Source organism: Wyeomyia smithii, chromosome 2, assembly GCF_029784165.1.
Source record: "Wyeomyia smithii strain HCP4-BCI-WySm-NY-G18 chromosome 2, ASM2978416v1, whole genome shotgun sequence".
NCBI lineage: Eukaryota > Metazoa > Arthropoda > Insecta > Diptera > Culicidae > Wyeomyia > Wyeomyia smithii.
Genome location: NC_073695.1, coordinates 18,715,652 through 18,743,163, shown reverse-complemented (window position 1 = coordinate 18,743,163; position 27,512 = coordinate 18,715,652). Strand labels below are relative to the sequence as shown.

General features: G+C 36.9%; 3 protein-coding genes across 8 annotated transcripts in view; all 3 read left to right on the top strand.

The window, feature by feature from the left end:
- The window catches only part of LOC129721256 (diuretic hormone receptor-like), a 157,969-nt gene extending 151,447 nt beyond the window's left edge, over positions 1 to 6,522 (top strand). For 3 of the 6 annotated variants that reach the window (XM_055673599.1, XM_055673598.1, XM_055673600.1), the window contains 2 exons: positions 5,765 to 5,930; positions 5,999 to 6,522. In XM_055673599.1, the coding sequence (XP_055529574.1) occupies positions 5,765 to 5,930; positions 5,999 to 6,022 (190 nt within the window). In that variant the 3' untranslated portion in view covers positions 6,023 to 6,522. Of the gene's footprint in view, positions 1 to 5,764; positions 5,931 to 5,998 lie in introns of those variants that run through there. The other 3 variants (XR_008727373.1, XR_008727374.1, XM_055673602.1) reach the window with 3 other exon arrangements.
- Positions 6,523 to 6,695: 173 nt separating this feature from the next.
- LOC129725985 (uncharacterized) lies at positions 6,696 to 7,422 on the top strand. Its single transcript, XM_055682493.1, has one exon. It carries the CDS (start codon positions 6,696 to 6,698, stop codon positions 7,374 to 7,376), a length of 681 nt encoding a protein of 226 aa, XP_055538468.1. The 3' UTR covers positions 7,377 to 7,422.
- A 77-nt stretch (positions 7,423 to 7,499) lies between these two features.
- On the top strand, positions 7,500 to 8,787 carry LOC129725982 (ionotropic receptor 75a-like). Its single transcript, XM_055682486.1, has 3 exons — positions 7,500 to 7,754; positions 7,819 to 8,477; positions 8,535 to 8,787. The coding sequence occupies exons 1-3, from the start codon at positions 7,500 to 7,502 to the stop codon at positions 8,785 to 8,787; spliced, it is 1,167 nt and encodes a 388-aa protein (XP_055538461.1).
- The last annotated feature ends 18,725 nt before the right edge of the window (positions 8,788 to 27,512 follow it).

The following is a 27,512-nucleotide window of genomic DNA, read 5'->3' as shown; positions in this document are numbered from 1 at the left end:
AACATTTGTCTTCTATCCTAATGTGTGCACTTTCCCGCTAATGGTTTTCTTCTTAAGAAATCACAAACACGAATCAATTTCACTTAGTTCAACACGTTGTCAATCACATTCTGCACTGATAGAGCAGAGAATGGTAGCTTCTAGTCTGGAGCGGTGATCGTATATCTAGTCTATCACATTTTTTCGCAAGGGAGGAAACACATTAGGGATTTCTCTACTACCATTAATCATTGTAACGATCAATTGCTGGCTTCACCAGTTTTATGACGAGCGAACATTGGGGTCACTCCCAAAAAGGGGGGTGATATGTGAGAAGCGCTTGTGCGCTAAGCATACATAGAAATTTATTACGGCAGTAAATTTAAAAAAAAAGGAAAAACTGCTCTACCAACATGTAGCAGGAAGATGAGTTGATTTATCGGCGATTGCTGCACCAGGTGCGTGAATTAATCGCTTTAAGATGTCAATTATTGTTTTCTAAGCATTGCAATTGATTTATTTGTTTTTCTGATCGGTTAACCAATCTTTGAACATCAATACCCTAAATATTTGAAATAGTTTGTACCAAACGCACATCTGGAAATCGGGTCCGGCGTCACACTATTTTCCTGAGTGGGTAGTACGGATAAGGGTCTCCCGTGTGGGTTCACGTGTGACAAAACCGTAGCCAAGGGGCGACTTAATGATGAATGAAAAAAAAAATTTCAAAGATCAACAGAGCATCAGCAACAGGATATTTTCCGAGTGGGTACTACTACCCTTACTACCCGCATCAACCACCGGCCCTGCTGGAAATACATGACAGTGAAAACCTAGTTATTTTTATTTTACTTTCCAACCCTCAAAAGACCGCAATACAGAAACGAATCGCTATGCATTATTTTGCAACCATGCTCTCTCGTAAATCCATTCCTAGTCTGTTGATTTTATTGCTATTGATGTGAATCTTCCAAACGTCAATTGTATATACCTTGATGCTACGATGGATATTACGCAATCAAATCCCCATCGTATGGAACGATCGAAGAAGAGTAAACATTTGCCTCGGCCACGTATATCCATCCAGTTCAGCACGATTTACGTGACAAAATTACTATATTGATTCGTAGCAGTTGCTTCAACGTATGCTTTCGAGGGACGCGTTTTTCGTTTGTTTATCATGGGAAATGAAATTTAACTTTATCAAAATAGCAATCTAACGTTTGAAAGGCCGATCAAATCAATTAAGTTCTAAGTTTCGGATTTATTTCATTATTCGGACTCATAAATTGGCGATTTAACGCAAAACTGATGACTACTGTGTGACTTCCACATTTAAACTTTGGAACTGAGGAATAGCTGACAGATTCAATTATTAAAGAAGACTGTTTTTCCTGCGATATTTGCGTAAAATGGATATTCTCGACGTCAATAAAAATGCAATAAGCATCTAATAGACTGATTACTGTCAAAAAAAACACATATAAAATGCAAAATATATGGGATCCAGTTTATGTTTATAATTTTAGGTTTAGTTCTTGAAGGAGTTGAAAGACTTATGGCGTGTAATAAAAAAGATTAGATTTTGAATATGTACTTTACTAACATTGTGTCATCTATTTTCCCTTTAATAACACACACTCGCGGTCTTTGGCCGACTCTGTCTAAGTGTATGTTGTCTTTACTCGCTACCCCTCGTTCGGACTTAACTAAGGGAAAGAAAACCTGTTTGAATAATCCTAGAAATCCAGTAGATCAGTCGTTTGTATGCGAGAGGCCGCCGCTTCAGACGGCGGGAAACCAAGGAGGCTTTGTGTCGCCTCGGTTCCTTGACCTCGTTTATACGTCTTCGCCGCATGAATTGTTTTATGGTTACTATACCCAACATGCCGTTGAGGCTAGTGTAAGTTACACCTAACTTCGAAAAACTACTTTCCGCGACGCCGTGAAAATCTTGAGGACCTAAGACAAACCAGTTTGCGCGTTTCGGATCTAATAATTAGGCTTGCCTTGCACCTCCCGCTAAAACTGGTCATTGTTTGCAACCAGTTTTTACGTCTGGTTACCAAATAATAACAAATAATAAATGTAGAGTAGCTGCTTTAGTACCGTGACCAGGATTCGCACGAATTTGCCATCACGCACTTGGCTATCGTGAGTCAAGTTTTGCTTCCAGTGATTCTGCCTTTCGTGCTCTTCGAAATTCTGCCTTTCATATTTCCGCCTTTTGAAATATTCTGCCTTGTGTGTACGGTCATAGAATTCTGCCTTTCATGATTCTGCCTTTCATAAATTGAACATCTTCTCCTTTTTGCTTGTATACATCATTTCGATTCTGATAATATTCAGTCATTTTCAGCTGCAGCAGAAACAAGAGGTTGTCATCTTGGATTTCAAAATGGCATGTGGAGTTAATTTCTGGTTCCTTGGCATCAATCTGATACCGGAAATAACCATATTGGGAAACACCAAAATGCAGTGGTGGGCACCATTCCGCTAATTCGCTAATTAGCGACGCTAAAATTCAGTTAGCGATTTAGCGATTTCGCTAATTTTTGAGCTGGTTAGCGAAACTGTTAGCGTCGCTAAAATTTTGGCCTTCGAAACGCTAATCGCTAATTCGCTAAATTTTGTAGAGAAGCGACAATAGAAATATTCAGAAAAACTGTGAATTGCTGATGGCGTACGTAAATTGATTCGAAAGATGAACATCCTTTACTGCGAAAGTTACTTTTGTCAGTTTTTTTACCCTAGAATGGAGTTCCAGTTATCGTACAAGCCACAGGAGCATTTTGAAGAACAAGCACAAGGTCTAGATTAAATTTTCGGCACACCAAGAACTTTGGTAAATTGCAATGCGCTTGAAATTATGACAACTTTGGTTCTACTTTTTCGATTCAGATAATAAATGAATTTTTATGAAAATATAGTATCTGTTTTCAATGCAAGCTAAATAACTTTTGTTATTCTTGTTTTTACAAAAAGAAATATGAATACCGTTTCGTGAACCTCTTATTGTAAATACTTAGCTTTAAAAAGTAATTGTTTTCGTTTGTTTAACCAAAAAAGATCAAAGTGGTCCAAATCTTACAAAACACGAGCAATAATTATAGCGATATGACTATTTACATATTAAAAAGTTAGCGATTAGCGATTAGCGAAAGCTCCGCTAATGTGGGTTAAGCGGTTAGCGTTTAGCGATTATCGAGCTAAATTTTCCGGTTAGCGGCTTAGCGATTAGCGTCGCGAAATTTTCGATTAGCGGTGCCCACCACTGCCAAAATGGCGTCTGTAGTCGATTTTTGGCTGCTGTACATCATTCTGATAATTTTAGGCTGTTTTCCGCAAAAATTGTTGAATTAATGTTTGCATTAAAAAACTGGGCTTTTCTGGAATTATAAAAAGACAGATACCAGGAATGATAAAAAGACAGATAGGGTATCGACTCAATTATCGTCAGGTTTGTCCAATTATCGTCCAGGGGATTACTGAAGTCATAGAAAACTAATCTTTTGCAGGAAGATGATCTGCATTATGAAGAACAATCATGCAAGAAATTAACGCTCGAGGACATCATTTACCCCCCGGACGATAATAGGTAAAACCTGACGATAATAGAGCCGATACCCTACCTATTTGAGTTTGATAATTTTCTTATGGGAGGCAATTATATTAGCTTGCTTGAAAAAAAATTCTACGCCCTTGCGAGCGGCTTTCCGGCAGTCAGGCTTGTCTTTTCTTCTCAGAAACTCTTTAGAGTGCCCGAGAATATCTTTCACTGCGAAAACAGCTGCTCTCACACTAAAGAGCAAATCAACGCACATGCTAGAAGAGAACGACGGACCATGTGTATCTGGCGAGCTTCCGAAAAAGCACCGTGGTAAAATCTCTTACTCTTTCCCAGATGGTCTCGAGATACGATGCTGGCCTAACAAGCCAGTCGTCGTAGGTTCGAGTCTCAGCTCGACCAAGACTTTGCTTTTTTTTGGTAGAATCTGAAATCTCTCTCTTGAGATACAATGAACTATAGTGTACTTTCTCACACGCATGTACATTACGCACAATAATTACACAGCAAAGCTATCTGCGGTGCTTTTTACAGTTTGGATATTGAGCATGGCAGAAGAGGAAAAGAGGTTTGATAGTTGTGGGAGAGAAAAAATAGATTGCGTTGCTCGTTCCGGTCGAGTTCACTTATGTCGAATTCGTTTTTGCGGTGTAGCTACACCAGGACTACACTTTTACCTAGTAGGTGTTTTTTCCACTTTCCGGACTACACCAAAACTACATTTGACTCCATATTCTGAATAATGTTCGAATAATGTTAATTGTAATACTAAATTAACCTTGGTTACATTATTTTGGGCGCTTGCAGTGACTATTTTTTTACTAAATTAATTTTTTTTTTCAATGAGACTAATTGATTGTTTTTGTTTAATTATTTGTCTTCAGAGTGATTCACCTCTCTTGTTTCTCTCAGATAGGGGAGCAGCTGGACGCGTATTTGTCTCTCTGTAAGTGGTAGAGACACTATGAAGTGCAGAAAACAGCTGTGTGGTGGGCACATACTGATCGATCGATCAAAATAGTTATCGCGGAGTAGCTACACTCGGACAGCACTTTTTACTCCGTGAAACGACTTGAAAGAGAAGTGAGCGGTGAATTTTTTCTCCGCTCTATTCACATACTGAGTACGTATGCATGTTTTTGAGTTCTTTCTTCGTTTTATTTATCAATTCCTCCTCAATTTTCGCGAGAAAATTGTTGAAGTATGTCTTACGCTTCAGGTTTGCCCTGAAATTCTCGATGAAACGCAACTGGCTCTTTTCGCTGATTGTCAGCCACAGCAAAGTAGTTGGTGTGCGAAATGAACTTCACCTCGGAGCACACTTCCTTCATGGGGGAAGTGAAATGCGAAGTGCTTTGCCAGTCGTTGTCATTCGGGATCAGATAGGTCTCGTCGTCCATCACCACATCACGATTCGCCGGGAAATCGACTTCACCATCTTATTCAGCCGCAAACGCTGCGTCGTTACTTGCAGCTCCGAGACCAGTGGAAAAGACTGCCGCTTCCTGACATGTATATCCATGTTCGTTAGGTACTATTTCACTGTTTGGCCGGTTGCACCGACCTCCCGACCAAGCGCATGCAGCGATGTAGCCACTTTTCCCTCGATCTTCCTCTTCAGTATCCTTTGGAGCTTCTTGTCGCTTAGGGCCGTCTACTACCGGAACCGGGCTTCCTTTCGATGCTCTGTTGTCCAATAGTGCCAAGATGCCGAAACGGGCATATGCTGCGGCGATCTTGCTTCCTGTCATTACTGAAACCAGCGGTAAATGTCAAAAAACTCTAGAAAGCTTGACTGGAACTGGTGGAAATGGTCGGAGAGGGCACTGTGCAAAAGTTTATAAGTGGTGTTAAAAATGAAATTAGAGAACTCGCGTACAAAAATATAACATAGTGAATTAAAAATTAAAAGAAAACATTATTGTTAAGCATACTTGAGAATACAATGATAAAAAAACTCCTTAATATTTTGTTGTATTTTAGTAACAGTCTATACGTGCGAAAAGTTTCATTCAAAACAAAAATGGTCGACATGGTTTTTCTCGTTTCAGAATTTAAACCTTAGATTTAGGGTTTCGTTTTTTTTATCCTAGATTTTTTACCCCGGAGTTTCTTTTTTTTCATATTCATCATTCAACTTATTTGTTTCCGATTCACGATTTTCGACATCCTCAGGTTGGCTAATGTCCAATACTGACTCCAGAACTCTGATTTCAGACCGCTAACCTATAACAAACGGGAAAGCTGCGCATCTTCGGCAACAACGACAACCCTGCTGGGACCTCCTGCAGTTTCTCACGGTGGTAATACAGCACGAGGCTCCAACGGAACTCTACATCTATACTCTAGCGGGGTACCGAGGGCAATCAGTCCGTTGATGCAGGTAAGCCTAAACCTACCACAAAAAATAATAACGAAATAATGTTTACTGTACTTCGTTTTTTTTTTCAGAACCTTGAAGAAAACTCTGTCTAAACAACGGTTGAATCTCTACATCTGTTAGCTACGAAATATACTGTAAATATACAATCACTGTTAAATATCACCGTGCAATAGTTGTTAGCATTTAGGTATGAAACAAATCTTTCCATCGTTCGATTTCTAAACTGTCAAAATTAGTCAATCAAGTTCGAAATCACATTGCTTCTTTCTCTTTGTGTTAAATAATCAGACTATTCAGTAATAAAATACGCTCTCCAATAGATAATAAAACCCTATTTTGATTTATTGCACTCTGAATTGAGCTTTTTTTTATTCGAATCAATAACTGAAAAAAATAAATAACTTCCATGGCGTAGAAATAGTAAAAACCGAAAGACTGTCGCTTTCACACTCGTGTACATAGACGTTAGCACAATACAACACGGCAAAAATCAACAACAGTCCATCTTTCTATCGGTGTGATTTAGTCCGATTTGTATACTCAACATGTGTATAACTGTTTTCGAGCTATAAAAGTACTTTTTTAACTTGAACCAATTGTTCGCTCAATTACGTCCGAAAATATCCCACTGTTCCCTAGGAAAAATTGAACAATTTTTTTTAATCATGTTTGCTTAGTCAATATAGAGACAAACAATAAAACTATATAAAGTACATTCCAGCAGTAAAATTTTCAGTCACAATTCCAGTTGCAAAGCAACACAAAATGGACCTGATAGGAAGTTTTCTATTTATACTATTCCTCGGGAGAACAATCGCAGCTTTCGATCAGACCGTCCCCTTAGTTTTAGTGAGTGTTCTAGAAACGATTAAGTATCCACTCAAAGTGACTTTCATGAGTTGCTGGCAGGAGTCGAGTAGGCTGCAGTTCTTCAACGCTCTCAACGATCGCTATTTAACGTTGTTTACCGGAGATCACATAAGTCACTTCGAAGAGGACATCAACGATCATCAAATGTTTCTCGTGGTAGATTTATGCTGTCCCAACACAGCCGATCTGTTGAAGTCAGCTGGACAACTACTTTACATGAAGTATCGCTGGCTGGTGTTAGATTCGGAGCTGCTTAAAAAGAAGCTTGATGAGGAAATCCAGACACGCCAGTACTTGGATCAGCTTTCCGAACTACCTCTGCTGGTCAGTAGCGAAATTATACTCATGATTCGACGAGGACCGGAAGATTTTGTTGTGAATTACGTTTTCCGTACCGGATATGATGAACCGTTGACGGTGGAAACGTTCGGAACTTGGACTAATGGAAGCTTCACTGACCGTCGTGGCCTGGTGGTTACCTCCGTCAGGAGGTTAAATCTTCGTGGACACATGCTTCGTGCTTCGATGGTTGTCACCATTCCGGAAACGCTGCATCATCTAACGGATTATAAGTAAAATTTTGATAATTTGTTCTACTAACACACATTTACTCCTTATTTTAAATCACTCGAAAGAGATAAACACATCGATACCATCACGAAGGTAAACTACGTTCTTACGAATGAACTGATACACTACATGGGGGCCCGAACAAATTACTCAGTAGTGACCAGCTGGGGTTACTATAATACTACAACGAAACGTTGGGACGGCATGATTGGGGAACTTTCACACAAAACCGCAGACCTTGGTGCCTCACCGTTGTTCTTTACCAGTGATCGAATCGCCGTAATCGACTACGTTGCCATGACGTCAGCAACTCGATCGAAATTCATCTTCCGATCGCCGAAACTTTCGTTCACCGAAAACGTATTCCTGCTCCCATTCGATGATGTACGACTAGTATCGCCATGATAGTATCGACTTATTTAATTAGTGGAAGTCATTTTGATTGCAGATCGTTTGGTTATGCATAGTGTTAGTAATTCTACTATCCTCCGGATTGTTGGTTTTGACTGCGCTAGCCGAATGGCGAGTTCCGCTAATTCAGGATGATCCACGCGATCCTAGCATTCTACGGCCGACATTCCGCGATACGCTGCTAATGATATACGGAGCGACCTGCCAGCAGGGCTCATCTACCCTGCCCCGCAGTTGCTCCGCTAGAACCATCACCATGATTACGTTCACAATTCTAATGTTCCTGTACGTGTGCTACTCGGCCAACATCGTTGCTCTGCTGCAGAGTCCATCGACAAAAATTCGAACACTAGAAGACCTGCTCGCGTCTCGGTTGAAATTTGGAGCTCACGACACAGTCTTCAATAGGTACTACTTCACCCATGCGACGGAACCGACACGTCAGGCGATCTACGAGCGAAAAATTCGTCAACCGGATGGATCGGAGAGCTTCATCCAGTTAGAGCAAGGAATCAATAAAATCCGGCACGGATTGTATGCATTTCACGTTGAACAAGGTGTTGGTTACAAGGTCATCAGCGAAACCTATCAGGAGGACGAAAAGTGTGGTCTGCAGGAGATTCAGTATCTGCAGGTAGTCGATCCGTACTATGCGATTCAAAAGAATTCATCCTACAAAGAGCATGTCAAAATTGGGTACTGTACTAATTAGGCAAAAAAGCAATTATTTCCAGTGAATGATTTTTTTTTCAGATTATTCCGTCTCAACGAGCACGGCATTCAGTATCGGGAAAATTCTAATTTCTACACTAAAAAACCCAAATGTACCGGAGGAGGAGGCAAATTCGTACCGGTTAGCTTGGTGGACACGGAACCGGCCATTCTGGTGCTTGTGTGGGGTTCCGCTTTGGCAGCTAGCGCAGTGATTGCTGAACTAATTTGGGCGAAAAGTTGGGAAAAAATTCTAGACTGGAAAGGCAGACAGGTGCAGTTGTATGGAAAGTGAAGCGAACAGCCGCTGAGGGGTCGTTCCTAAACCACGTGACCATTTGGAGGAACGTGAGAGTTTTTGGAACTGGAAGGCTGAAGACAAATTCTTTTTTTTCCGATTCAAGTTTCATTATTGCTCTGCTGACAAATTTGGCTTCTATAGTTAAAAAAAAGCTTGTCCCTCTTTTTAACTCTTTCATTATTAGGCCTGAGATTTAAAGGGTGTTGTTGTAACTTTAGAAAAATATAACACTAATCCCACGGTTATCTTCGCATGGAGAGTGGGCGTGGTATAACAATCATCCGAAATATGACCACCTGATTTATGGATGTATTGTGAAAATATCGATGCATTTGCGTAAGTGAACCATCGAATGTCGAATGAACGGTAACGATAGAAAACTGTGTATACAGCAGACTGCTCCCAAAAGTGAAAGTTTTGATTATTAATTTAATAAACATTACGTAATTCGGCTCACTTCCTCCAAAGCATCGTTCCAGACCCGGCAAAAGTTTGGTCGTTTATGTTGCCACAAGAGAGCACAAGGCAAAAGTAAACGATCTGTTTCACCTGTTGAACGTTACTGTTATTATTATTTACTGTAAAGCCAATTTAGAGGTTGCTATTTCAATTGAAATGTGCTTAAAAACAGGTAAAGAGGATTTATGGAAAAATAATCAGTAGATGTTGAAATTTCTGCTTCAAATCAAATAAGTAGAATAGAATAGATGAGAAAAAAAATTGAAGAATTTCAAGACATAGATTATAACGCTTTAATTCATGAAACATTCTTTCTCATAAATCGTAGTGAAAATCAGTGACAGATGCGAAAAAAATAGTACCCGCAATCACAGCGAGAAAATCACACTTACTAATATGCTGTATTCCTCCATTCTCTTTAACTTTATCGATTACGACGTGATTACCTCATGGCTTATCGAAACACGCAGTAAAATGAGGGAAAAACGCGGTCCCCATTAAGAAAAAAAAAAACAAAAATCTGTCCTAACGACCGCTGACCTAGATACACAAGTCCTGGCATGTACTTGTTATTACTACGCAATCTCTCATATTCAATGGGCATGAGGGCTGCTGCTCTCGGAGTGGGAGGAACTTAAGAAATATCGAATTACTAAAGCACAGCGACAACAACAACGAAATGCCCGCGGTTAGTAAGTAAGTAGGTAATGCTATCAACTTCTGTTTTGCTGAACTATTTTTTTTTTCCCCGAAATACTCACATTGGGTTATTTAACTACAAGTTAAGATTGCGATACTGGATGGTATAAAGATTCGATATTTATAATGTATGGTTGTTTAATTGTTCAAGGCGCATAAGGCTGATACAAATTTTAAATAGTTTTTATGTCTACGGTTATCAAAGTTAGCTAAGAGGAGGGCAAAAAATAAATAACACTGAGAAGAATAAAAAGCAAAAGCTTTCATTAAAAAAATGTGTGCAAGTTACGACGTTTGTAACTTGCATGCAGAAGTGTGTTTAAAAATACTACATTATTACCATTATTAATCATTTGGCTTCCCTTTTTATGACACTTTCACTGTCACTGGACTTGTTTGTTGCTAAATTAAGCATATACGCTGTCGAAAAGTCAATAATATTAACAAAACGGCTTGAACTTTTTTTCTTCCCCTTCCAATTTTCAACATTTTTGAAGAGAGGGGGGGAAGGGGGACATAAAATGAAAATAAAATTTGTATCGGCCTAAATTTAAAAATAAAAAAAAAAACTTTCGTATTACGTATACGTATACTGTAATCAAGTGTGTTTAAATTTATCTTAAACGAGAGGATACCTTAACCTTTTTTTTTGTTTTCAGTTGAAGGAATAATTCTGGTGGGAACCAAAAAAAAACATGCGAAAATGTCTACTGGGCCGTCTTCATTCCACTCGCACAGAAAAACCGTTATTTTAGACTTCCCGTCCTCTCCAGTGGACAATCGTGGACTCACCCTCCTCCCTCTTTGTCCACGTGAATATTTTGCTACAAAGAAAGTTTGAAAAACGTTCGGTTCTGTGATTTATTTAAAAATTAAACATACAAAAAAATTAATTCAATGAAAACCATTAAGCTTACTTATTAAACTCACTTTGGTTTATTTCAGCATGTTTGATTTTGTGAAAAAATAATGTAATATGTATGTAAAACAATGAAGTAAGAATAAAAATCATGAAACCGGCGACAAATTTGGATTTTCTTAAAATGTTTCCATATCCCAAAACATATTGGAAGGAAAATCTGATTTAAGTTTAACTGAAAATGATCATAAGCGTTCAAAAGAACAGAACAATCAAGACGATCAGAATTCAGCCTAAAATACCTGGAAAATATTGCTAAAGTAAAAAAATAGACCAGAGCACAAGGTCTCACAAAATTTCATAACACCTAAAAACCAAAGAAGATCGCTAAAAACCAAAGAAGAGGAATTTACCAAATTTATTTGAATTCCTCATGAATGCAATCAAAACATGAAGCAAAATAACACCCCAAAAAGGCACCCTGAAATAACCAAAAGAACTTTAGAAGCTTAGGAATATAAACCAAAAAACGCAACATAAAAAGCATGAAAATAAAATCATTTAACCCAAATCTCCAACTTAAAGACAGAACAACCAGAAAAAAAAATACATGATCGAAATTCAGTAGAGCAGCAAAGAAGCCAAAACTGAAAATAATTCCAGAAGAAACCGTTCTAAAGCGCATCTAAACGCATCTAAAAACAAAATAGCTTATAGTAATAGTAATAGTAATAGTAATAGTAATAGTAATAGTAATAGTAATAGTAATAGTAATAGTAATAGTAATAGTAATAGTAATAGTAATAGTAATAGTAATAGTAATAGTAATAGTAATAGTAATAGTAATAGTAATAGTAATAGTAATAGTAATAGTAATAGTAATAATTATAAAATTGTTTTCAAATTAGTACCTGATAATCTTAAAATGCTGCTAGAAAAAAAGATCAAACTCAAAAAAAGCTATATCAATCCTAATTAAAAATTTAAATGATGCAGCTTGAAATATCTGACAACACTGCGACAGACATGAAAAATTTGAAAAATAGTTTTAACCCAAATCAATTACTCGTACTGTGGTACTCATTACTTCCACTCTCGCTCACTTCACTTTTTTGGACCTATTCACGATTCCACCTAGAGTGAGGTGACAAAATTCAGCTGCGTGAAGTGAGATTGGTAGTTATTACAGGAGTCACTTCACGGTGAAATATATTTCACTTTCACGCTCTCTTCACTTCTTGAGACTTATTCCCGATTCCATCTAGAGTGAGGTGACAAAAGTTAGCTCCGTTATAGCGCATTTCAGCTAGGGGTGTGCGAAACTGGCTTTTCTGGTGTCGAAACGAAACGAAACGAAATTAACCCTTAATTTTGGTTTCGCCAAATTAGTCGAAACGAAATCAAGATGGATTTCGAGTTCTCGAGACGAAACGAAATTGGTCTCTAAATTTCGCGAAATTTCGAAAAATAAAATAAATGTTTCTGAAACATAGCATTACAATATTCAGATATCGATAAACCCAAGTAACAATTCTATAGCTACTTGGTTTTCTAACGGTTATATCACAGCAATGAATATTTCCAACGGTTTTATGGCGATTAAACCCGTTGCCAAAAATAGCAAGTCGTAATGAACACTGATAGCTGTCAATAAAACTCTAATAAAACTTCCAATAAAACCGGCAAGAGTCAATGCGATTTTGCTTTATTATTGGTTTTATTATTACTATCTATTGCCCCATAAAACCACTCCAGCTTGCTGTCATATAACATAGAAACCAGTTTTATTGCGGTCATTCAAATGCCCAGTTTTAACCTGTCGTACTTGTAAACAAATATATACAGGCAATGATATACATACAGGTGAGACAAAAGCGGCTGAGTTGGTTTAGTGTGATGCAGAATTCTGTCGCAGTCTCCGTAAGATGTGTGTAAAATGCTCTAGAGCATCTTGCAGCGCATTTGTGAACATTGATGACGTAGAACTCCAAAAATCTAATAAAGTAACACAGCAAACTTAGTACTTTTCGGTAGTTTTTTTTAAATTTTATCGCCAGTTTGTTTTGTTTTGGTTGAAAATAATTTCCTATGTCGTTAAATTATGCGTCCTTAAAAATAAGGTAGGGGCAAGACACTATTGATATGTTTCGAAATATATTCAATATTCAATTAAACTAAGTATGTATCGTTGCATTTTTCGTGCACCTCTCTATTTATATCAAAGTTTGTTGATTCCTCATTATCGTCGGTGTGATGTCAGATTTTTTATAAAAATGAAGTTGTCTAGGCCTCAGGGATTTACCATATTTTTCTCTAATAATGCAGGCATCCAACCTTTGCCGCACCTTACAACATATATATCATTGAACTAGACTTATTGCGGCTACGATTAATGCCAACTAACTACCAACCGCGCCATATTGATATTTTTGAAACTTTTTATAATCTTGAAACGAAAATCAAATCGTCGTCTGACTAACAAATAAATTGAATATCCAAAGTTGATTTTGATCTATCTCTGTATTGAAGAACACGGCTAGATTTTTTTTTTGAAAAACTGAGCTGAAACAATCCAATTCATTTTTGCTAACAATGAGATCATTTTTGTAAGCCCGTACTATTTTGATGGCGCATAAATTTTAAGCGCCTATGATCTCAAAATGCACGACAAAATTTCATGCGCATATCGTCCCCTTAATGCTAGAACTAGATAACTCGAAAGTTGACGTTTCGAGAAAAACGAGTTTGAAAATTTGACCGATTCTGGTGATGACGTATCAACTGCAATTATTAAAGGTTCAGATTTTATGAAACGCATCCATATCGTTTCAGGCCCGTTATAGCAACTGAAAAATCAACAAAAAACCGAGTTATTTAGTTTTATTACAAAATACGCTTGTTTTTCGTTAAGATATCTAGTTTTTTAATTGATGAATAACTTTTTTTCTTGTAATCGTTTTTCAACGAGTTTTAGATATGTTATAAAGCTCGACGCGATAAATATGATGGCATACTTAACTCAAAATCGACAAATTTCGAGTTATCTAGTTCTAGCATTAAGGGGACGATATGCTTGAGAGCTACAAAACCTACCAAAAACCCCTCCTTATTCCTTATCTTTCTACAATATCACCATCAAATAAAAACGATTGCACGATGATAACCAACACAGGTGAAACATTTCTCCCGCGACGAGAGATTTCCTTATTGAAAAAAGTGGCGTGATGTTCTGGTGTGTGTGCAGGAACGGTACAACAAATCAACTTATTACGGTTGCTGTCAAGCAATGAAAAGTTGATTTGGACTTATTGTGGCAAGTAGCAGAGCGCAATAATGCAACCAAACTTATTGCGCTCTTAAAGAGGTAATGCCAGCTGCTTATAGTATGCGGTACTCTTTACATGTGGTTTTAAAGCAGTTTTATTGCCATTCTTATAATTGATTCAATAAGCTTGGCAAGGGTGGGCCACCTGGCTGTAAAGCAAACTTATAGCGATTATCAGGAGGTTCTGATAGTTGGCCACCTGGCTGTAAAGCAAACTTATAGCGGTTATCAGGAGGTTCTGATAGTTAACAGCAATTTTACGAAATTGGTCATGAAAACCGCTAAAAGAATGCAATACGACTTAAATTGTTACTTGGGAACCGACAATGACGAGAAAATCAAAATTGTTAAAAACTAAAATCCTTATGCGTTCATTTTTACAGATTATATTGCAGGTAATAGTAGCGTGATAGATACAAATGATATAAAGGTCAAACTCGAAATGTTTTTGTAAATAATAATTTAATAAATTTCTGAACTGATTCTTTTGGTTTGAATGCAACTATGTTTAAAATAGTAATCCTTCTTTCATAGCACTTTCATCATTCAAAATCCAAGTTTTGTCCTAGAGCTCGAACTGGAAAACATGAGAGATGGTAGGTAGGTTTTCAACCATTCCTGTGAGTTTTGGTGTCCCTAGCAAAGATAATTTTTCCAAAGAGTTTTTCCCTATGCAAACGTAAAAGCGACGAATCCGATAAGCAATTCCTCGGCGGCCTTCTGATGCATTTCTGCATTCTCTAAAAGCAGCAAAATTCACAGGAATGGTTAAAAAGCTGTAAAACCTTTGGAGGGCAACCATTTTGAGCTTTAGGGCAACTTTTTTTCGCTTTTGCCGACCAGTGTTATTGATTTTTTTTTAACACCGTTTAGTCAGACTAGACTAAGTGACATCTTCATCAATTCGAGGAAAACAAAATTTAAGTTAACTATTCTGTAAACTTTAAAGTTTTCAATATGTTTGCACATTTTTCAATATAACTTAAAATTGCTTTTTTACTGAGCAGTTCCACAAAAAAGGTCCCAGTTTCAATATTTTTTGTCATTTTAGATTTAGCTTAAACTTTGCATAAACGATTCTATAAGCTGAGAAGCTATTTAAAATACTATTTTGGGAGGATTATTGTGATTATAAATATTTTCAGAGCCAAAAGTTTTTGATTAGTGTGACGTCTCTGGAAAATTTTTAGATAGTAATTTTATCTTTCCGATAAAAAAAACTCAAAAAATTCATTTTTTAATGTAAAAGAAACATCAAAATTAATATAAAAAAGCTTATTTTCAAAAATCTTTTTTTTTTGTATAAAAATTACAAAAAAAATACCAAAGCGATGAAGAAATCAAAAAAAGTTATATTAAAAAAAAATTACAACATGGAAGGACAATATTTTTATCTACAACTTTGCCAAAGGCACTATGCCAATCAAACCAACTGTTTCGATTATAAAAATATTTTAATTACCCACAGAGTGCCCAATTGGAGATTAAATTATTTTTTCAGCTAAATCGGTTTGTTTGACTGGCATAACTAGTGTCTCTGGTAAGGTTGTAGAAAATAATTTTGTCCTAAAAAAATATGCCCTGTGAGTTTCTGCGACACCAAAAATAATAAAATGCATTTGGGACCATTCCTAAGCTACGTGGTCATATTTTGATCCCTTTTATACCCTCCTACTTCCCCCGTGATCTTTCGTGGTCTTTCGTGGTCTTTTGTATTGTGATCTTATTCTGCAAATATATGTACAATAAAGTATGAAAAATTTATAAAAAAATGAAGGTTTAAGAAAACTGATTATTAGTTATTGCGCAAATTGTAAATAGAACTTTCAGTAATATCATTTTCTCAAAACCAAAATAACAAATAGATAATGGTTGTTTAATTTTTAATAATATTTCATTGTCTTTAACAAATATAATAATTTTCTTACCTGAAAGTAATTTAAAATACTCTATTCTGTTGAGTATATTCAAAATGATTTTTAATTTGTTGTTGAGTATCAAAATAAATAAAATTTGTTTAGGCAGTTTGATCATCTACGATAAATTTTTCGCTTATAGTTATGGTAAATTGTATACTCATCTATAAATCATCAATATTTAGTTGATAATAAGTGAAACCTTACTTTTAGTGATTTTCAGGTATCGGATTTGTAACTTAGTTTTTTTAATAAATTACAAAGTTTTGAATGTCGAACAAAATATAAACATCTTTCTTTCTTCCTACAGTTCACGAACATCCAGGTCTTATATATTGTTTTTAAGACCAAAACGTTGGTTTTTTTACCGGTCGTTGAGTATTGAAATATACTTCCAGGAAAAATGTCATAAATTCCGACGCATTGCAAAATAGAACTATTCTGAAGAAGTAAATGCCATATAAGGCAAAGCCTGTTTAAAACAAAAAAAATTCTTCGTTCGGATAAATTTGAAATACGTTTCACAAATTTGATTACAATTAATTGCTGACAACTCTCAATCTTTCCGTGACACTTATTAATTATCAAGTCGTGTCAAATAAATTTATTAATTAAAAAATTGCGAAAGCTTCGTCTTGACTTAGTGGCAATAATAAATTATAAGTCAGAAAAAAGACTACGTGGTCTATTCATTAACCCCCACACCCCCCGCGTGATTTTTTGTGGTTTTTTGATACAAAAATTACCGGCTGAGAGTTTATTCTTCTATGTCTGACTTAGTATACCAGATAACTGTTGAGATATATTCAATTTAATTTATAGTCGCAATGAGCACAAACCAAAATAATGTAATAATGTGCATCGGAAATTTGGTCCGAAATTTCGCGAAATTTCGTAATCGTCGAAATTGGAAGTTTAATTTCGCGAAACTTTAGGCGGAATTTAGCGAAATTCAACGAAATTTTTCGGCAATTTCGCGAAACCGAAATTTCGCGAAATTTCGAGTTTTGCGAAATTATACGAAATCATTCGAAATCTCGCACAGCCTTAATTTCAGCATATTTTTTCGATAACTTCAACAACGTATAGAATAAAGATCAGGTGGATTGGGACGGATGGAACTTATACAGGGCTGAAAGTGGTCAAACTGGTCAGAAAAAGTGACTTTAGTGACCAAAATTCCGAAAAAAGTGACCAAAAAGTGACTTCAAAGCTCGAAAAAAGTGACCAAAAAGTGACTTAAAAACTTGAAAAAAGTGACCAGGCTTTTTCTGATTGTCTTGCATGAATCGTTCAAAAGAGAACAGTTTTTTCCAAAACATAATGTGAGATTTTTCAAGAAATTAAAATAAATATTTGCATAACAGAACATTACGCTAAAATATGAAAAATGTTGATAAACCGATAAAGCTAAGAGCGGTGATGACATATCAACAATTCAGAAGGCCTCTCAGTATAAAAAAGCAGAGATAAAAGACACTATAGAGCATTTCCAATTCAAAACAAATTTGAAGCAAAGCAAAGCCTTGGTGCTACATTCCGTATTGGAACTCGACCTTCTGTTTATTTTATATAGACATCGCAGCCAACTGTTTTAGTGTACAGGACAATTTCAGGGCTAGCGCAACGATCCTGCTGAAACTAACATTCTCACCCGAACCGGGACTCGAATCTACTACGACTGGCTTGTTAGGCCAGCATCGTATCTCAAGACCAGCTGGAAGGGAATAACAGCATTTATTTAGTTTAATACTAATTCATGGTTTTAGCAGATTTTAACACGTTTTGGCATAGCAACAGCAAATTGTTTATTAACATCATCAAAATCAGTAGAGTAAGCACGGTCGTTTTCAATTAACAATTGGTAACTGATAACACTAGTCGACAGAAGCGAAAAAAAATTCTCTAAACTTTAACCGGAAAAATGAAAAATTATAACTTTTAACCGTTCCACAGAGGAGCAACTCGAATGAAAACCTGGCCAAACTTATTTTCGCTCCTATTTAGCAATATGTTGGGTAATATTTGATTGTGAAGCGAAAATAAATTTGATTTCATTTAATCATTGTTTTTCGGCTGTGTTTGGAGCATGAGGCAGAGACCCAGGTATTTTAATCCGGACGTTGCCGGATGAGATATTAACACGAATATGTTCGTGATGATATGAACTTTCATTCCCCCGAAGTTTATATGATAGGATTCCACGGAATTTGATATCTTTGTCAATATTGAAAACGCTTAAAAGTACATAAAATCACTAATTTCGAAAAGTTCCTAAGAGAAGTTAAAATTTTTAGTTCCGGAATTTCTATCAACCGGTTTACTGGAATTGAACATAGAGAATTCATTTACTGCAAAATATTGATCAAATGTCATTTTTTGACGCCTGGCACAAGTTGTTAATGATTCGATTTCCAAAAAAGAAGCTTGAAAATTTGTCAATGTTTACAGCACTCTCAGCATATGTAAATATAGTTAAAACTGAATCGAATGATTGCATTTCGTAAAGCATCTATTCAAGCTGCAAAAAAAATATAGCGGCACCAAAAAGATTAAAAATTTTTTTTCTTATTTTGGCCAGTTTTTTTTCTAGGCACTTCTCTGGTCGTTCCTAAGAGTTTTGAGGCCCCTAGTAAATGTATAATTGCATCAAAACGCCGCAGAGAAATTTCTCGCCGGGTTCGTCGCTTCTACGTTCGTTGCTTACGGGAAAACTTATTTAAATCTCTGAAAAAGTTATCTTTGCTAGGAGCATCAAAATTCAAAGGAATGGTTGAAAAGCTAGTATCTCATCTCCATCTGTGTTTACCAGTTTAAGTATCCTCCCTGATGGCAGCTATGGAGATGACACTCATGAAAAACATTCTCATTGATTTCACGCAATTGACCTTCTTTTTTCAAAAATTGAGAACGTATTGGGGGCAAGGCAAATTTTAGTCGAAAAAGGGGAAAAAAATTGTAGAAATTTAAAATTTTATCATGATGGCTAACTTAGTGTACATAATGAACCATTATTTAATTCATTTGAGATATTAAAGTCAATAGCATAAAATCATTTCTTATATCGTCGTAGGACGTTATTAATGTGTGATATTTGATTGAAACGATTCCCTCATTTTCCTCCGAGGTGGTCCTTTAGGTTTAAAATTACAAAAATATGTTTTAAGCAAGTGTAAACAGTCAACATTTTCCATACAGCTTGAAAATTACATTTGGAATGCGACACGACTTTAATTGAAGCGTATTTGCAGTCATTTTTTTTTCATTTTTTGAAGAAATAAGTATTATCTACAACTTAGCCAAAACCGTTCTGGCTTTCAAAATATTTTTAATCATCCATTACCATTTACCAATTTTACAAAAGCCCTTTTCAAAAGTTAGTCGTGACTTAAAAAAAAATAATACCACAGAATGATATGTTTAGCCTATAGGAACATCTGAGCAAAGTTCCAGCCAAATCAAAAATGACAATTGAAAAAACATTAAAATTTTCCTATGTTGCTAGTAGCTGCTCAACAGCAATATCAATATCACAGAAATACACCTCTTGTATGAGTATCCTTGTATACGAATCGGCACGGTGATCCTAACTGGATGTTTCAAAAGAACAGAGTCAATGATCCTTGCGCACTCTAATAAGATGGATGAAAATTGAAATCATTCAGCACAAGCTACTATAGAGCTCTAATGTACAAGATTCAGTGGTGATCGATTCAGCAGTTCGAAAATAAATAAAGTTTGCGATCGCTTTCCTTAACCACGCCTCTGAAATGCAGCAAAGTCAATGTCACAGAATCACGCTCCATACTCGAACAGAGAACAAATTTAGTTAACACGACATGTTCTGTACTAAAAATTTCTGGATTGCATAGTTGAACGCAAGATCAGTTCCCGTCGCTTATTAAGTCCAAATTTCGTCAAGCTTTTGTTTTTTTCAATAAGGGGGGTTGTTAGTAGTTTAGGTATTTATGATAAATATTAGTAAATAATGAGTATGTGTGTCCAATCACAAATGGTTACTTCTCAACACTGTTAGAAAATTTGTAATTTTGATTGTTAGGATTTGTTTGCTTTCGCAATTAGGACTCATCATTCGTGGGGATTTAAACCTACTTGTCAAAAAGAGAAGTAAATTTACAGCTAACTTAATTGCTAACTTATTGGCTATAAAGAGAGCTTATCGTAGCAAAAATGTTGTACAGGACTGGACCCAAGACTGAACCTTGAGGCACACCTGCTCTGACAGGAAATCTACCAGATTTTGAATTCTGATAGACAAGTTGCAGAGTTCGATCAGCAAGGTATTGTTTTTTTAACGTTAAGCTTTTATGATCGGGATAATAAACAATGATCATAACTACATTTTTGTCGGCAGAAAATCTACAAAATGAAGACGGAAGAGTACCTACAATTGAAGGTGGAAGTACAAGTTGCAAATAGCTGATTCGATTAACTATTTAGATTGACTCGTTCTTTATTCTAAAATGGATCTTGTTTGTTAAAACTGAATCGATGTTTTACACGTTTTTACTCCATAAAAATGCACTGATTATGGTAATCGCACCATTTTTTAATTTGTTTCAAAGCGAATTATTGTTTGTTTTTTTTTTTTTTTTCATTTAAGGCTAATTATAAATCGCTTAATAAATAAATCACGAAACTATTGAATAAAAATACACGACATTGCGATTCATTTGCAAAGCAAAATTAATGAAAAGACAAAATTCAGTAGTTTAGAAACAACGTGTGATTTTTATTTTGATAAAAAAAAACACATGAATTAGTATTATATGAAAAACTTATGTTTTTGATAACGACTTGGATATTTTAAAAATTAGTATTATACGTGACGCATGGAGAAGCCTCAACGGTTTTGATTTCAGAGATATCATAGCATATAGTACGTTTTCACGCGAAACAGGTAGCTGACAAAACATTAGCATGAAAAACAAATTTTTGTACATTTCTGAAATTCATATTTGTTTATGCGAAATACTCTTAGTGAACACATTCTTGAACAGACTTGTTATTCTTCTCAATATGTGAAAAGAGCGAAGTTAAAATACAGCGCGCGCTTCTTTTCGAACATGAGTGTTGCATGTAGCAATTTTTTGTACTACACTTCTTTCTTTTACTTTGTGTTGTGCTTCTGCCACTCGTAGAAAGACACTAAAAATACTGCAGTGAGCTCTGTAGTGTAGCTATAGTGTGTAATGTCCTTTCGTGTGAGAAATCTAATCATAGTTTATTATCTCTCAGGAGAGATAATTCAGATTACATCACGATGTTTTTGTAAGCTCCTCAGTTACACACGATTCGCTTCTCTCTTCAGGCAAGTGCGTGCGATTTGCTCACTAGTATGAGAGCAGTTTGTTTTCACAGTGGAAGATATTCTCTTACACGCCAGTGATTCTCTCAGGAGAAACGACAAGCATGTCCTTGAGTGTAGCCGTTCAAAGATTTTCATGCAAACATTTCCTCTACTATATTTTTTTGTTGTCAGAGATCAAATTCTGTTATTCAAACTTTTGAAATCTTTCGGGTACAACAAGAAAACCTTGTAGAATGTAGTATGTAAAATGAAAAACAGTGAATCAATTGTTTTCTCAAAACGACTACACTTAGGAATGAGAATTTCTGAAATAAATTACATCAAAAATCGTTATTTTCAATCAAAACGTTCAAACATTGAACTTTAAACAATTGATAAGAAAATGTAAAAATTTGTTTTTCACAATATTCCAAAATAGTTTTCCAAACCCGAAACCCGAACCCGACTTGTACCCGTCGGGTTCGGGTTTGAAAATTTTCGAAAGTGTCGGGTTCGGGTCGGGCTCGGGTTTGAAAATTTTTAAAGGTGTCGGGTACGGGTCGGGTTCGGGTTTGGTGGAAAAAAAATTTTCGGGTTCGGGTTTGAAAATGTCGGGTTTAGGTCTGAAAACCCGAAACCCGGCTATATTAAGTGAGCATTTTTATAAGATAATGATGTCTAATTTCATGCAACTGTAAAAATCACTAACATTTCAATACCATTCGAGGCTCAAAGCTTCAGAGCAACCTCAGATTGGTACAAAAAATGGACCCAAAAAAAATAATCTCGGTTTCGGGTCGGGTTCGGGTTTCACAAAAATAAAATTTTACGGTTCGGGTGTGATCGAAAAAAATTGTCGGTTTCGGGTTTGATCGAAAAAAAAATTCTCGGGTTCGGGTCGGGTACGGGTTTGAAAAAAGCCAAACCCGACCATCTCTACTATTTAGTCCTTAATTTGTTTAATCGAAAAATACATCATATTAAAAATAGTTATAAATAGTAAAATAAATAGTAAAAATTGTTGATTCAAAAATCAAACAGTTTCTAACATGCAAATATGAATTCATGATTGATTCTTTCACTAAAATAACGTTTATTGAAATCATTGGCAATATTCGTTCCCAAATTACAGACCGTACCGGACTTAGAGCCGAACTGTAACGAAACCAAACGAACTGCACCCTAAACGGACCGGAACAGAACAATAAACAATATCGTACGCTAGCCTGGAGGGCTAATGCGGTCTCGATCAACTAGATTATTAGTTGAGAGAATTCGTTATCTATATTGTTTTTGGCACATTTTGCGTGTTGTAGGATAAGTACAACGATACACCGTGCTCCAGTACTGAGTCGAGAAAATTTCCAGCTCGAAAAAATCCTCGACCTTATCGAGAATCGAACCCGACATCACAACCATGTGGGAGAGCTAGCCGACCGACATCGCTAACCACAGAACCACGAGGACCAGGCTCGTTCCGATTTTCAATCAGACCGGACAAGACCAAGTTCAAGACCCAACTTTTCGTTCCAATATCGAGCACTTTAATACTATTATCATGAATTTCTCAGGAATTGCATTCAAATCCTTTATGTTAAATTCAATGCACTCTCCCGTTTCGAAAATTTTCTCTTAGTGCCAGAAAGTCGGTTATTCCCAAAAAAAAAATTTTTTTGAGAGAGAACAAATTTCGACGTATCATGCATATCTAAGATATTTGGCATCAAAAATTTCATTCAAAAAGCAGGGCTGATGAGGGCTGGTCAAAATGGTAAAAAAGTGACTTTAGTGACTATTTTTCGGAAAAAGTAACTTTAGTGACTTTTTGATGAAAAAAGTGACTTTTGAATGACCAGCTTAAAAAAAGTGACCAAGTCACTAAAAAGTGACCAACTTGCAGCCCTGCTTATAGTAGTTATGAGCACTTGAGCTAAACATTGAGAAAAAGAATTGACATCATGGTTCCACTTGCCCCTTTTTCCTTTATACGTCCTTAAAGTTATCGAAAAAATATGCTGAAATGTGCTATATCTTTGTAAGGAAAAGTCCTGGAGATGTGTGGCCTTCAACAAAAACGTGTATTTTGTATGCCCAAATGCTTTTTCAGAACAACGTTTTCTTGTAAAATGTAACTAACAAAAGTAAAGTACAAAAAACTAACTTTTAAGTAACTTTTACATGAAATACTCTGTAACTCTGTTCCCAATGAAGATAGAAATTTTATTTGTTCAACAAAGTTTCATATTTTTGCACGTTCTAAAACTTTGCCGAATAAACCATTCCTCTATCTCTTAACACAAAAAAGTTAGTATTTTTGATATATGAAAACCTACTGTGACATATGCTCGCCGTACTCTAAAATGGGTGGATTGGGACAAATGGAACCTAAAGAAGTTTATAGTACTTCAGCTTAACTTCAAGGAAAAGTATTGATATCCTGATTCCACTTGCCCCTTTTTAACCTATACGTTCTTGAAGTTATCGAAAAAATAAGCTAAAATATGATATAACTTTGTAAGGAAAAGTCCTGGAGATACAAGGTCTTCGGCAAAAATGTGTGTTTTGTGTGCCCCAACAATTCCTACGAACTATACTTTCGTGTAAAATGCAACTAACAAAAGTTAAGTACAAAAAACTAACTTTTAAATAAATTCCATGTAGTGTACTTTATAACTTTGTACCGAAAAGAGATGGGATTTTCGTTTGTTCAACAAAGTTTCATATTTTTGAATTTTCTACAACTTTGCTAAATAATCTATTCTTCTATCTCTTAACACAAAAAAGTTAATTTTTTTTTATTTTTAGTATAGTAAACTTTTTATATTTTTTGATAATTTGCGATTATGCGGGTCATTTATGCAAACAATTGCTCCGAAGACACTATTAAGCTAGGATGAAGTTGGAAGGCGCTATGGAATTAGGTTCCACTTTTTGCCTTATTAGACCACTGTGCGTTGCAGTAACGATATGAGTGTGAAAGAATATTGAAAAAAGAACAACGTAAAATATGAAGTGTTTTCCTGCTATCATTAGCGACACCGCTCACCGTGCAATGTACGTGCTGTTTGAATTGACTGGTGCGTAATTCAGTCAATGGTCATTTGGAAAACAATATTCAAATTGTTGTTCATAAGATTGGAAATCAACTTTTCGAATTTCGTTAAGCAGTAGGTCTCAAAAGCTTTGTTTTCTCGAAAATAAATTAATCTTCCCCAGAACCAGGTATCAAAAACCAGGTCACAAAATTCCATTCCCACGTACGAACAGACATTTGATGCAACTTTCTGGGGCTGATACTTGACACCTCATTTTCCGTGGGAAAACAACGACGATCCCATGAAAGTTAAATGAGTAGACAACAAAAAAAGAATAGCTGCAAGAACTGCTACTTACTTTACTTTTATGGCGACAAGTCGTTAACGATCCACTGCCAAATCCAGAACATGCCTCTACATCACTCGATCGTGGGCTAATCTTTTCCAATCGCCCCTAACACCCGTCGATCGGGCGTCCCCATCCACGCCACACATCCAACGAATATGGGGTCTATCACGCAGTCGCTGACTATCTGCTGAATATTATCTCCGCTTGGCCACGACATTCGTGTCGCGTATCCAGCCCACTGTAGCCTGCCGTGTTTTATCGGGTTGATGATGAATCCAACATGTGACATGCTTGGTGCAGCTCGTGGTTCTTGCTCCCGCGCCACGCTTCAGTCACCAGTTTTCCGCCAAGTATTGAACGCAGGATTCTGCGCTCGAAGACTCCAAGTTCACCGTCCAACACCCATGGCCCCCGGGAGAATCAGCGTCCTGTAGAGGACAAATTTTGTGCGAACATGCAAGCTGCGGAAGCTCAGTTGGATACGTACACCGTAGAAGGTTCTGTTTGCGGCTGCTTTCCGTCGTTTCATTTCACGACTAACATCGTTTTCATACGTTACGAGAGTACCTTCCAATCTCAGTACCAAGACTCGACGAATTTCCACGTTACGCTTAACTTAACTGAATCGTTTCGGCTGGAAGGCCGTCCTTTCGAGCTGCTTTGTGTTTTTTACTCTTTACATGCGTCCCTAACCTGGTCCAGACTTGACGGATCCACATCTTGTCCATCCACCACAATTTCTCTCCTGTTTCTGTCGACGGCTCTGTCCTCTTCGCTGTTCAGCAACACATCGAAATGTTGTTTCCATCGCATGGCCACCAGTGTCCCATCGGTTATCAGGTTCCCTTCCTTGTTGTTGCACATGGCAGGGATTGGCACCGTCCAGATCCTGATTTTCCACAAGAGATCATTTGCAGAGCTCACGTTTCTTGCGTTTACGGAATCTCTTTTCGGCCGCTTTAGCCTCTCGACAACTCTCCCTTCTCTGGCGATTCACACGATTTGCTGCCACCATCGTACGAGCACGGGACCGGTTTTCCTCGTCCGTCACCTCTTGACACTTCACATCGAACCACATGTTGCGTGTGGTTCCTGCGGTCGTGCCCAACACTGTTCAGGTATCCAACCCTATTTCACCAATCCGCCCATCAACTTTTCGAGTGTACTCAGCAGCAACTTCGTCAGCTGACAATCTCTGGATGTCCAACGGTATCTTCCTCGAAGTGCTCGTCTTGTATTCGTTGGCCAGCCGGGTGCGAATCATTCCTAACACGAGATGATGGTCTGAGTCGACGTTTGGGCCTCGGAAGGATCACACATCGATTACGTTTGAGAAATGCCGACCCTCAACCAGAATATGGTCGATTGAAGAGCAGGTTTCGCCATTGGGGTGTTACTATGTGTGCTTCCGGATATCTTTTCGTGCAAAGTAGATGCTACAGTTGCCATTCCTCCGGCTGCAGCGAAGTTCACCAACCTCATCAGGCCATCCTCATTACTGGTAGCACGGAGGCTGTGTCCACCAATGATGGGACGGAAGAAGTGCTCCCGTCCATACTGTGCGTTTGCGTCTCCGATGACGATCTTTAAATCATGTCTTGGGCACTCTCCATATGTCTTATCGAGGAAAAAAGGGTTCTATGAGCTCTTCTTTCACAATTGTGAAGTTCACATCATCGGGTTTATCGTTTGTCGGTGCGTATACATTGTTCAGGCTGTAATTTGAGAATCTGGCCTTGATTTTCAACACATCGCTAAAATGCCAAGAACATTCGCTTAAGAGAGCGCAGCAGGGATAGATGCTTAAACATCAGCTTTTAAACGTTATGTGACCAACAAAAAACACCCTTACATGTCCGACGTGGTACTCGAGTGCCCACAAATTGAAATTCTTGTATCTAACTTTGACAATTTTCATCCTATTTCAAGAATTTTGGCACTAAAAGATTCGCCCGCTCATCTACTCTAAAATCGAAGTCAGTGTGTTCCGAAAGAATTGACTCATTGGCAGAAATACAGTTTTGGAATGGCGAGGAATTTTATGAATATTTGACAATATTATTGGTACAATTACACTTGATACTTCAAATGAGTACTTTCGGAATGATGTCCAGAGACCTAAAAACGACCCCAGTGGCCATTTTGAACATTAAAATGGTGACTTCCGGTTCCAAAACTAACCAAAAATGACCGAATACCACCCAATATGTATATTTCCGAAATCGGGATGATGCCCAGAGACCGGTAAACAACTGCAGACGCCATTTTGATGTTCAAGCTGGTGACTTCCGATTTCTGGAATCAATAAAAAAATGGCCGAGTACCACCCAATATAGGTATTTCCGGAATCGGGATGATGCCTAGAGACCGGAAATCAATTTCACACGCCATTTTTAAGTTCAAGGTGGTGACTTCAGGTTCGTCTGGTGATCTCTGGTCCGGAAACCAGAAGTATTCATATAAAGTAGTTTATTGTTGAATTTCAAAATGGAATTGATTTCCGGTCGCTGGGCATTATCCCAATTCAGGAACTACTTATGTTAGATGGTATTCGACCAATTTTGATCGGGATTGTTTTCCGGTCTGTAGATATCATTCTGGTTCTGAAAATACCCATATTGGAAGGTATCTGATGTTGTATAATTTAATCGTTTATATGAAAGTTCTTCCGGAGCATCGTTGACACTGATTTTAAAGTAGATAAGCTACTGAATCTCAATACTAAAACTATCAAGTTGATGAAAATTTTGTAAGTTATAAGAGTGT

Coding starts and splice junctions, on each gene's coding strand:
- LOC129725982 (XM_055682486.1), top strand. CDS start 7,500: ATGGGGGCCCGAACAAATTACTCAGTAGTGACCAGCTGGGGTTACTAT. Junction 7,755..7,818: donor TCCTGCTCCCATTCGATGAT/GTACGACTAGTA, acceptor TTTTGATTGCAG/ATCGTTTGGTTATGCATAGT. Junction 8,478..8,534: donor AAAGAGCATGTCAAAATTGG/GTACTGTACTAA, acceptor TTTTTTTTTCAG/ATTATTCCGTCTCAACGAGC.
- LOC129725985 (XM_055682493.1), top strand. CDS start 6,696: ATGGACCTGATAGGAAGTTTTCTATTTATACTATTCCTCGGGAGAACA.